This window comes from Crocodylus porosus, unplaced genomic scaffold, assembly GCF_001723895.1.
Source record: "Crocodylus porosus isolate Cpor-Errol unplaced genomic scaffold, CroPor_comp1, whole genome shotgun sequence".
Classification (NCBI taxonomy): domain Eukaryota; kingdom Metazoa; phylum Chordata; order Crocodylia; family Crocodylidae; genus Crocodylus; species Crocodylus porosus.
This window is the reverse complement of record NW_017728943.1, coordinates 12,403,049-12,414,832: the sequence shown is the minus strand read 5'-3', so window position 1 is coordinate 12,414,832 and position 11,784 is coordinate 12,403,049. Positions and strand designations below refer to the sequence as shown.

The window sequence follows — 11,784 nt, the reverse complement described above, 5'->3', positions numbered from 1 at the left end:
TGTAACACAACTTGGGGATAGTCACTATTTATTTGTTATATACATGCGTGCAGTAAACATGTCACCAGCCCCTACCCTATGGTTAACTGGTAGAATCAGAATAACCCTATCTCCTCGAGTCCCCTCACTCCCCCTGCAATGGTTGGAGAAGCCACTGTACACTCCAGCAGGTTGCATTCAATTCTGAGCACCACCAAGGTACCAAAAAGATATAAACAAACAAGAGACCATTCAAAATAAAAAAAACCCAAAACATCCTTCTTTCACTGGAGGGACTGACCTAGAAGGAAACTAAAAGTGCTAAATAAACTAACCTTGGCTAATCTAATAACATTTGCGGCAGCAATGTGCACTCAGTGGAGATAAGGAAGGAGGGGGTGGATTAATAGTGAGCAGAGTCACAATTCAGATAAATGCGATGGAATTAAGAAAGGGAACATTGTTTACCTATTTAAGAGGAGTATCAAGAAAAGCTTGCTGCCTATGAGATGTGCTGGGCAGTGGCACCGTCTCCTTGAGGGACAGGAAGGAGATATCATCACTTGGGACATGAAAGATTACATCAGACAGGATGCTAATGGCCCAGATTTGCAAAAGCAACTGCTTATCCTCAAATCCAGCTCAATGCACCACAAAGGAAACAATGTTTTTTGTCGAGCAGGGGTTCATCACTTTCTGAAAATAAATGAAGCTCCCTGACGGTCTCAGATTCAGCACCCAACTCTCCACCCTGCACTGGCCACTTTGGTAAAATTAGAATTAATGAATAAACCATCAGAAAAAATTCTGACCAAGAAGCTGTGTGCTGATCCAGAGGCACAAGTGTGTTGGGTGACTGAAGGTCTGAGGCCCACAGGGCTCTTAGTCATGGAGACTTGTTTACTGCATTCCAGACAAGTCCTCTTGGCTGATCAGGGCCGGTCCTGCTATCCCCAGACCTTAGATGCCAATTCCACAGGTAACAGGACTGAGGAGACACCACAGTCCCAGTGATCCCTGTGCTCAAGCTGGCAACACTACAGTCCAGGCTTCTCAGCAGACTTAATGCAAAGAGACTTTAAAAGGGAACAATAAAGATATACAAGCGAGCCTGGGTTCTAACAGCGTCGCCAGACAAAACTATTGTTTCCAGAGCAGGACAATAATAAGACCTCTTGTTAGACAGGGCACACTTCAAGTGTGTAATGCCCTACTGACAACCCTAGACATCAAAAGTCCTTCCTTCACCCACGAGAGAACAGGTAGAAGATGGGCAGTGGCACAGGTTCCCCCACAACCCCTCTCTCATTATACTTTAGTGACACTGTCTGGAAGCTTAGAGGGAAATCAAATCTCTATAGCAATTTAGTCCTTGGCTTCTCTGCTTTACTGCATGGAGAGCAATGAGTGCCACCATGGAAGGTATTTGTGATCTACTGTGTGTCTATCATCAAGGAACAGGAGCCAACATCATTCAGAGCCAGGCAACCAGAAACAACTTGCAGCTTCTGGTGACCATGGCCAAATTCCAACCGGTGACCTAAAGGTGAATAGTGCAATCTCTAACCTGTAGCCTCTTCCAAATGCATGAGTTCAATGACGTATTCTCCAGTATCACAATCTGCTCCCTTAGCTGCATTGCTACCAGCCTAACCAGCCATTCACCCCATGGTCACTGCAGCAAGTTCCTTTTCCTAGACTCAGTCAACAATCCTATGGAAGTTAAAACTACTCTGTGGCTTTTGAGGGCTAAAAAGCACATCCTCATACCCAGACAAAAGTTGACAACAATCCCGCACATGCATAGCCATGTATTCCAGTGTAAAGACAAGGCAGACAAACAAAGCCTGATGGCATCCCAGCATAGCTAAAGAGTGTTATGTCATGCAGGAGAGTACCTAGCTTTGGGCTTCAATTACTGGTGCTCAGATGGCAGGGGCCCCAGTGGTGCAGGAAAGCCTGGCAGGCTCCCTGTTCCAGACTGACTCATCACCTAGAAAACAGCTGTGCCAGCAGCACCTAGACTCAAGTTCATCACGGCAAAATGCCAGCAGCCTGTGGGACACAGCCTCTTTCATGTCTTTCTTGAGGGATGGAGAGAAACTCTTGGCTCTTCAGCTGAAGGCTCTGAGCTGGTCAGCTTGATCTGCCCTGTGCTGAGGGAAGGAATGGCCAAGGCAAGTTCAGGGAGCCAAGGGCCATACTTCACTTTGATGGCTCAGTTATTAGACAGATGTGTTGTCACATGTCCTTTTCAGATGGAGTTTCTTTTATTGGCATGTTTCTCTCCTGGTGAATCGTCCATCACATTGCTTGGATTCTGGCTCCATCTGGCACTAACTCTTCATCAACCTTCCTACTGTGCAGCACAGAAGATGCAACTGGGGAACAGCAGAGTCCTAGATTCTTGATGCAGCTTGGTCACAGATGCTGGGTGACCTCCAGCATTTGCTGACACCACCTGTCCCAGTTTCCCAACACCAGGGGTTCAGATTTGCCTGAAGGCCATTTGTGAGGTGCACTTTCCAATGAAGGCAACCAAAAGTGGCATCTACTTTGCCTGAATATTGACTCACCATATTTGCAAGCCCTACACATAACAGAATAGTGAAAACCCTTCATCTGAAGCCTTTTCCAGTTATCAGCATATTTCAAAGTTCCCCTTTCAGGGGAAGAGCATTAAGAATCAGGGAAGGATAACATCAGCTACATGCAGATGTCAAAGGCCTCTGACCCCATTCAGCTGGGATCCTACCTCGGGAGTGGTGCAGGCACTGCAGGGGTGATGGAAGCTGGTGGCCTCTTGGCAGCTGACAAAGGTAAGCTGTCTGTGCCTCAAAGTTTGCAGGCATAATGACCGTAAGTCAGGCCCTAATCTGCTCAGTCCTGCCATGGGCACAGCTGCAATGGGGCACAAGGCCATTCTGTACCCCAGCCTTTTCTTATTGTGCTACCTAGTCATTTACATCCTCTGCCTACATTGGTTCCTCTATTTTATTATTCATTACTATCTATGTTTGCATAGAAGGAACACCAATGGAGGGGCTCAAGTGACGGATTGGGGCCCCATTACACTAGGCGCGGGACATACATATAAGCAAGAGAAATTCCCTTACCCTAATGAGCTGACAGCTTAGTCATGGCATAGCCAACAGAGGCTAACTCAGAGTGAGCAGCAGAAGCAGACCAGCAATATAAGAGTGTTTCAAGGGAGCTCTATTATGTGGGAGAACAGAACCATCTTAGGCAGGATTAGATGGGATCTTTCCCCATCTGCAGCTCCTGTCTCCTGGCTACATCTCACCTAGGTCTCAGGGAGCAAAGGGGAACAAGTGATACAAAAGCCAGCTCCTGCTGCCAAAGCAGGGTTTGGTCTTTTCTGCCAACATGTTTGCTCATTTGTTGGACATCAGGGACACAGGATCCACCCCCAGCTGAGCTGATGAAAGACAAAATCCCCTTCCAAGAACGCCCACCCTTCCCCCTTCCCCTCCTTAGCCAGTTTGGCACAGCAGGGCCCCCAAGAGAAGGCTCTGCCCAGTGACTCTGCTGTGACTGAGGGAGATCACAGAGGAAATTCTTTAATTTAACTGTGCAATACTTCATAGTAATCAGCAGCTGCACCCTGGGCTGCCTGGCCTATAGTACAATGAACTGGGGAGCCAGGGAGCAAGAGTATGAAATAAAACTGCACGGCAGCCTCGCTTCTAAGCAACTGGCTTCTGCTGCAAGTGAGGAAAGCAATAACTAGCTGCTTTCTGCCCAGTAGCCTCTAAAGATGAATTCTGGGCTCAGATGTGTCTCTTTTTGCTAGTAGCACATAGAGCAATCAGTGCTGTCACAATTACACTGATCATTTGCAGTCTTCTCTACTGCTCATCATCATGGTTTCCAAGTACCATGTTAACTGGACTGGCCAGTTCAGCAGACTTCAAGGGCTCAATGGGACCTGGGGACAAACTCCTTTCTGACCATTAAAGAGGTTTGGATCAAAATGTAAAAGGAGAGAAAAACTTGTGTGGTCCCTGCCTGTACTGCATTTGTCTGTGCTTTCATTCTTGATGCTAGTCTCCAGGTTCATTAAACTTGTTAATTATGATTATTATGGTAACACTCAGGAACCACAGTGCAGGGCGAGAGTTCTAATGTGTGTGTACAAATAACACCAGCCCTGCTCCAGAGAGCTCACAATTGACATGACACACATGATCAGAGCTCTCATAGACTCCAGGAGAGTTTGGACCCTGGGACAAATTCAGAAGTTCAGACCCATCTCTAAAATATGCTGGGCTTCACAGTATAAGAACTGTTTTTAAGTCTCTGCTTTTAATGAACAGCACAAACTCGACAAGAAAGCTCAGCTTGTCTTGGATCAAGACGAGCACTGGAGTATGGCAGAAGACTCTTTAACAAAGGCCCCATGGAGGCAGACATAATCTGGCTGAATAAGATACTTCTGGGAACCAATCTGGCCTGACCCAGGGTATGTGATGCAAAAACAAAGCCTGGATAATAAGAGTTGCAGAAGCTAGGAAGGACATATCTGGCAGAGTTTTGTCACAAACGTTCATCTGCACAAAGGCAAACATTCCCCAAAACATGTAATGCCACACACTAGAGATCAAAGGTGCCTCCCACCCCTGCTGACGGGGAGGCAGCTGTCCCAATAATAGCAGGTGGAGCCCAACCAAGCAGAAGGCAACCTATGAGTTTCATTCAACCCCCTCCTACTCAAAAAGTCTGCCAGGAGTGGATCTGCCTTCACACTGCTCTCGCTAGCAGCCCTCTGTTAATTACAGGCAAAGCATTTGCATTGTGGCAGATGAAGTTACTCACTAAAAGATGGTAAATTCCCATGGAACAGGCCAGACCTGTCAGTAAACAGCAGCTTTGTTTGAAAGCAATGTCACGGCATTGCATGAATCCGTGTATTCACTATGCTCACAACACTGATCATTTGCTAGGGGCTGCAGTATCCATCTACCCAGCCAGGCTCTTGAATTCATCTTCATGAATCCCTCCTTAGTGACCAGAGCATAGTACTATGCTCTGGAGAAAGGATTCCCAGTTTCCAGTGCTGATTCATTCCATCCTGCACCCCACAGCAGTAAGAATATTGGGCACTCTGATCTGATGCAGGACAGCACTTCAAATTCAACACAGGTTTACAAGCTGCAGCAGGCTAAGCAGTGCAGGATGGGTCCCAGTGCTGCACAGGAAAAGCCAAGTCACTTTCCTTGTCCTTTTTAGCTCATTTAAAATGTGCTCACCACATTAATATGGGTCCCTCAAGCAGGTGAGAATCTTCCCTCTCCTCTCCCTTTTCCTCTGTGCCAAGGGACATGTTCCCTCCTATTCCCTTAGTGTCCCCCACTTCCCCTAGCTGTCATTATCACTGTCCCCAGCTGACCAGGGGCAGGTCAGGGGGACTCCAGAACTGCTCCTGCTCAATCCAGCATGGCTGCATGTGAAGCTTGGCTAGAGACAACAGTGGCAGCAGGTGGGTTTTCTTCTCCTGTACTTACTCCCAGACTGGCAGAGAACAAGGGGGTGGGGGGGAAAGAAGGATGGGGGAGGATTCCGCTGCTGCTGCTGTCTCCAACTGAGCCCAGCTCCCTGTACAGCCTGGCTGGAATGAGCAGGAGTGGCTCTGGAGCTCTCGCTGATACTGCCATCTCTACCCCTGGAACAGTCACAGTGGCAGCAGTGGGCAGAAGAGAGGGAGTGGAAAAAAAGGAGAGAGACTGCACTGCTGAATACAGAGGGGAAAGGAAGGGCAGATTCTTACCTGCTTTGGGGACTTAAATGCTGCTTCTGTAGCATGGTCAACTGATGGAGTGGGGAGAGCAGGAAAGAGTGGTGTATGTGATCCACTGCACCCCCCTGGATGCACCTAGTCAAAGCCAGTGGCAACATTCCCTGTAGTGGAGTGAAACTACATTTATGCTAATATGGCAAGTTGTAATGTTCACACAAGTAAGCTTAAACTAATAGGTTTCGCATTTGCTGGCTAAAATCCAGAGTGCCTGTTCCACAGTGGGGTCCTAACCTGTGATGAGTAACAGGAGTTAGCCACCACACATTAAAAAACTCCCTTTTTCCTACTGAGGAAGTGTATCAAGATGAGCAGCATGGAACCCATTACCAAAACTTAACTCGTTAAGAATTTAAAAACCAATAGGGCCCTCTTAAAGTATGTGTTTGCTCTGTGTAAGGACGCCAGAGCCAAATTTAAGCCCAGGCATCACAGGCCTAACTCCTGGTAGAGCATGACTGGATCAAACTTACAATTTTTTTAGAACTGAAAGCCAAATTTCTAGCTCTCTTGAAGGCAAATGCAGCAATATGTGCCCAAGTTGGCAAACAGCTTAGAACACTATCTCCAAGAGAGACAAACCACTGCAGGCATTTCAAACCAGTGTTAATTCCCAGGGTGGATTACATTGTGATGTCAAACATACATTCCATAGAAATGTGTCAGCTGCTACGCTGGGGCAGATCTGGACATAAAAACCCCAGGGGGTTAATGCTACTGTCTGCCTTTGCACCCCCTCTCCCTGCCACTTAACTGCCTACAGCTTAATTTAGCAGCAGTCAGTAACTGAAAAACGAGGCATGAGTGGTAGCAATGCTAACCTCCCGGATTCCAGAGTCATGGGGGCCAGTGCTGCCACTGCTCAGCCCATCACTGGAGGTGGGTTTTTTGGCTTGTGAGAAGCCTTGTGGTCTAGGTCAGGTCAGTCAAGCGACTCTGATGCCCCTAGATTAGACTGATTTAGACTGTGTCACCTTGAAAAAGATTTAGGCTAAACCAAAACCATCACTTCTATTCTGAAATAAGAGTGTCTACATGGAGTTTTATACTGGTAAGCTTACACTGGGAAGAGTGGTAAAACTTCCCCGTACAGACAAACCTGGGCTATGCCAGTGTATGGTGCAGCTATCATCTCTGTTTTTTGCTGCTGAGACATGCATTTAGAGTGTTTAGTGGCTGTTTAAACACCAAATTTTGAGGCAAAACAGGAAGTGCAGCAGTTAATCTCCAGCTACTGCTCCCACACCATATACTGTTGCTCTGCCTGCCCCATTGCTGAACCTATAGCTGCTGCAGAGAACATGCAGGCAGGGTATGCAGCAACAGGAGGGTGAGGCACACTCCCAGTTCTCTCTCTCCATACTTTTAGCAGTGTCCAGGGCTTGTGCTCTGCTCACCTGTCCATCATTACATTACTGAAACAAGCCCTCAGACTCTCCTGAGATAGCTGAACGCAGAGATTGAATTAACTTCTTGTTAACTGGGTATTTACCTGCTGTTCCTCTGGCACACAAGGACATGCCCAACAGAAGACTTACAGATTTATGGACTTAATGCATTCACCTTCTAGGAGAGGATATAGAGAAGGTAAAAGACATTTTAGGCCCCTCTCTCTCTCACCACACTGATGGATGCTTCTCAGAATCGCTCCTTCATGCCGGCAGAGCTTCAGTAGTGAATACTAGTGATCCCATCTTCAGCAACTTTTGTAACACTAGCTAACAAATCCTACATTGAGAGGCTACCATATGGAGGAAAAGATAAAGAGAAGTGTCTGAGCACAGTGGCTGGATGCCATCAGGGAGCAGGGCTCACTCTCTGTTGCTCTTGTGACTATTACTGAGTGCAGCCAAGAAAAGCTCCTAAGTTTTGGCAAGTCTAAGATTTTCCAGTCTAGGTAGAATGCCAGGAGCTTTCATTGCAGCAAATTCTTTAAAAATAAATAAATAAATAAATAAATAAATAACAATGAGCCTAATACCACCACAGGGTTGAGTGAGGGAGAACAATCTTGAGAGACAGAGACCTATATCCCAGCGGAGCTCTGGGGCCATTTGGCCAGTGGCAGGCTATGAGTTCAAAGCCTATCGATCATGTTCTGAACCTGCTCCATGACAAATTCAGAGGCTAGGGTGGCCATCATAGAGGACATTCTAGTTTTCTGCTACTCTGTCCTCTATTGATACAAAACCCAATGCCTTTATGCCAGACTTCAGGACATAAAGGTGTTGGATTTCGTATCAATAGAGAACAGAGGACAACTGGACTGTCCTCTGTTATGGCCACCCTAGAGGCCCTGGGAAGCTAGGAAATTATTCTGAAGACAAATGAACTTAACCGGAGTATAAAACATATTTACACCTATGCAAACATTATGGCGCATCAATAATGCACAGCTCACAGCTCTGCAAACTGCTTCTGAAGCCTAACTAGCTAATTACCAAATACAGACACCTCCGCAGGCAAGCAGGCCAAAGTATTTTCCCAGAGCATGTGTTTCTTGCATTTGGGCACCTAAGTGGTTTCATTTTCAAAAAAAAACATTGCCCATTCAAAAAATCAAAACCCAACAACAAAAACAACCACCCCTAAATAAAACACTGACCACTCATCAGTTCTTCCTGACTATGCTGGGATAGCTCTTCTGCCAACAAATCCCTTTATGCCTGGGTTTAACTTTATGTCCAAGTCAAAAAAAATTGGCCAAGTTCTCCCCACTTTATGGATCAAAAAAACGAGGTGCAGAGCTGTGAGGGTGCCTATATACATGCTCTGATGCATTTTAATTAGCATCAGATTAATCGAGTCTGCCAGGGTGTTCTACTTAGAATGCTCCACCATGCTGTAGCATCATCTGTATTCAGTGTCCTGTGTTTCAAAATAGTGGTGGAGGAGCTTTCATTCAATGAGTTTTAGTTAAAGTGTATCATGGCCATTTTGAAATGTGGGACACTGAATACATATGACACTGCAGCGTTTTAGAGTGGCTCTCCAGGAGACTCTAATTAAAATGCCCTCCCACCTCCCACCCTGGAGCACATGTATAGACACCCTTATTATCTAACTTTGGGTAGCCAATGAGAATACCAAAAATTAGAGGCCCGTTTAGATCATATGGGCCATAGCAACTGGCCTGAGCACGCTCGTGACAGAGCTGCTGTCAGACATCAGGGGCCAGAGCAATTCTTGATGTGCTGCTCCTGATCTTGTCTTCAGACCATTCTTCTTGCCAGTGCACAGCCTTTTTGTAGCTGCCCTAGCGCCCACCTCCTGCTTACAAGGAAGTTTTGAGCCAGAATTAGTAGCAGGTTTGTTTGCTGTTACTGAGAAGATAGATTAAACTGCTCCTGTTTTGAATGCCAGCTTTTTTAGGACACGGTGGGAGACGACGTGTGAAAATGCTGACTGCGTGAGCATGTCATGCATTAAGAAGAGGGTATTATTACTGTATTATTATGCACAGTTATTATTATTTGAGATGCAAAATGCTAGCATATGCTATGCAGCTCAAACCCACTCCCTCTCAGTTTCCATAATCACTGCATGAGAGTTGGTTCAGCAGTGTCAGCTGTAACCCCCATCACCTTTCCCTCTCACCTCTGTTCCTCGTGGGTTACGCTATTTGCATTTTTCATCTCCTCAGCAAGATGATGGCATCTGCAGGAGGTTTACCAGAAAGCTTTACTTTAAAAAGAGTCTGGTCTTTTTCTCAGTCCTGTCCGTCATAACCAGGGTAGTGAGAACTATGGGTGGGAGGCAGGGGAGAAAAATAATAGAATAAAGCTGTTTGGTAGGAAATGAGATGTGTTTACACATTTTTAAGCAGAGCCAAATGGTGATGCTCCAGGGTGGGGCTAGCCATCTGTAGCCAGCACACAGGGCAGGGGCAGGGAGGACCACAAGTGAAAAGAAATATCCCCAAGAGGGATCTCCTTTCCTCAGAACGCACATTCTACATCTCTCTCCCTTGGTGCAGCTCCAGTTCATTTTCTTTAAATCACTTCCACATTCCCCTGCTGCAACTAGCAAATATTTTGCTTCTGACCTCACTTCTGCGAGAGGCCAGAGCGCTGGGAATTCAAACCCTGCTTTCTTTGCCATCGCTGGACCTTTGGGGTTTTTACCAATGGGGGATGTTAACTGGGTTTTCTGAACCCTGATGGAAATTGTGACCGGGGGGCGGGAGGAAAGACAAGGAAAGACAAGACAAGGAAAGGAAAGGAAAGACAAGGCAGAAAGACAAGGAAAGGCAGGGAAAGGAAAAGAAGGGAAAGATGGAAAGGAAAGGAATGATGAGGAAAGGAAAGGCAAGGAATGACAAAGAAAGACAGTAAGGAAGAAAGGAAGGGGAGGACAGGCTGAGGGAGGGCACGGTCTAACTCTCAAACTTGCAAAGCGCAGCAATGCGAGGCACGGACGCCACCACAGGACAACTTTTTGGCCGGACAGTTTTCGGGGCTGGGCCAAGCCCCGGCTGCGACTTCCCCGAGAGCACAGCGGCAGGACGGACAAAGCGGGGGGAGCCCGAGGAGCAGACCAAGCCCCAGCGGCGGACGCGGGCGCGACTCGGCCCCAGGCCAGCGGCCGTGGGCTGTGAGGGGTGCCCCGGACGCGGGGGAGGCGGCTGCGGGTCCCCCAGGGCGCCCCCAGCCCCGACCCGCGCCCCGCACCTACCTCGGCGCGCAGGCGGGCGGCGGCCAGCACCAGGGCGAGGCACAGCACGGGCGTCCACATCTGCAAGAGAGGGAGGGACAGGGGCGGTCAGCGCGGGCCAGGAGCGCGGGGCAGGCTCCGACCTCGGCCCCCGGCCCCGCTCACCGCGGCGGCGGCTGCTGCTGCTCGAGAGGCGGAGTGGCTCGCGCTGCTCCGGGGGCTGCGAGGGGCCGGGGCGGGATGGGATGGGATGGGACGCCCCTTCCTCGGCCCCGCCCCCGGGGAGGCACCCGCGCGCGCCCGCCACTTCCCCGGGGCTCAGCCTGGGCACAAGCAGAGCTGGAGGGCGGCTATACTTCTTCGGGCGGGCTCAGCCCTGTCCAGCCTGCCGTCTAAACTAGTGCTTCCCAAACTTTTCCTCAGCCCGACCCCATTTCTGGCCCCCTTTCCTCAGCCCGACCCCATTTCTGGCCCCATTCCTCAGCCTGATCGGTGGGGATGATCTATTTGGGGCAGATCCTCCCTGGAGCAGGGGTTTGGACTAGATGCCGCCCTAAGGTCCCTCTCATCCCTCGATCTCCATGATTGATTCTGTGATTTATGGCTCTGTTTCCTCAGCATGGCCCCTCGCTCCCAAGCCGAATCCCCCACCCACCCCTGTGACCCCGGCTGCTGCTGCAGCCGTCGTCCTAGCCTACCGGCTACACTTGTCCCAGTAGCACCCCCCTGCCCCACTTCCCCTGAAGGGAGAAAGTTGGGCCCCTCTGCACAGAGATCCCTAGGGCTGCCCCTGGGCTGAGCGGGGTTTTGGGGCAGGCTGAAGGGCATCAGCCCCAGGGAGGCTGAGCTGGCAGGCAGGGCAGCCTGGCCTAAGGAGCATCCCTGCGTCAAGCCCCAGTTGGGGAGTGAAGCTCTGCCGCAGTCGCAGAGTGGCCACCCTCCTGACCAGGTGCTGGGAGGGCCACCCAGCCATTTAGCACCAGTTAGGGGCCTGGGGCTGCAGGTCAGTCGACAGGTCTGCTGTGGCCAGCCTGGTCCACAAGCCTGGTTGTCCTGGCCCCTCAGTCAGTTAGTGCATGCATAATTGCCAAGCCATTCCTGGCCCCTGAACCTGAGTTTCAACTTACATTTGGACTTCAGTTTTGGATTTCTCTGCGGTTCTGTTCCATCACCCCCATTTGGTTGTTTTTACACGTCGCCCTGTTGATTGCACCCCGGATGTCCCCAGCATCAAATCCCCAGATCCTGACCCTGGACTGTGTTATAGACTCTGTTTCTTCGGACAAGGCTGGGCTTACATAGTTGGATGGTCCTGCTTTGAGCAGGAGGTTGAACTA

The 11,784-nt window shown here is 49.0% G+C and overlaps 1 protein-coding gene across 1 annotated transcript in view; it reads right to left on the bottom strand.

Annotated features, from left to right (window-relative positions):
• FSTL1 (follistatin like 1) overlaps positions 1-10,759 on the bottom strand; it is a 71,870-nt gene extending 61,111 nt beyond the window's left edge. Inside the window, exons 1-2 of the mRNA XM_019548709.1 lie at positions 10,613-10,759; positions 10,469-10,528 (exon numbers count right to left, since the gene is read on the bottom strand). Coding sequence (XP_019404254.1) covers positions 10,469-10,528 — 60 coding nt within the window. The 5' untranslated portion in view covers positions 10,613-10,759. The remainder of the gene's footprint in view (positions 1-10,468; positions 10,529-10,612) is intronic.
• Positions 10,760-11,784: the final 1,025 nt, after the last annotated feature.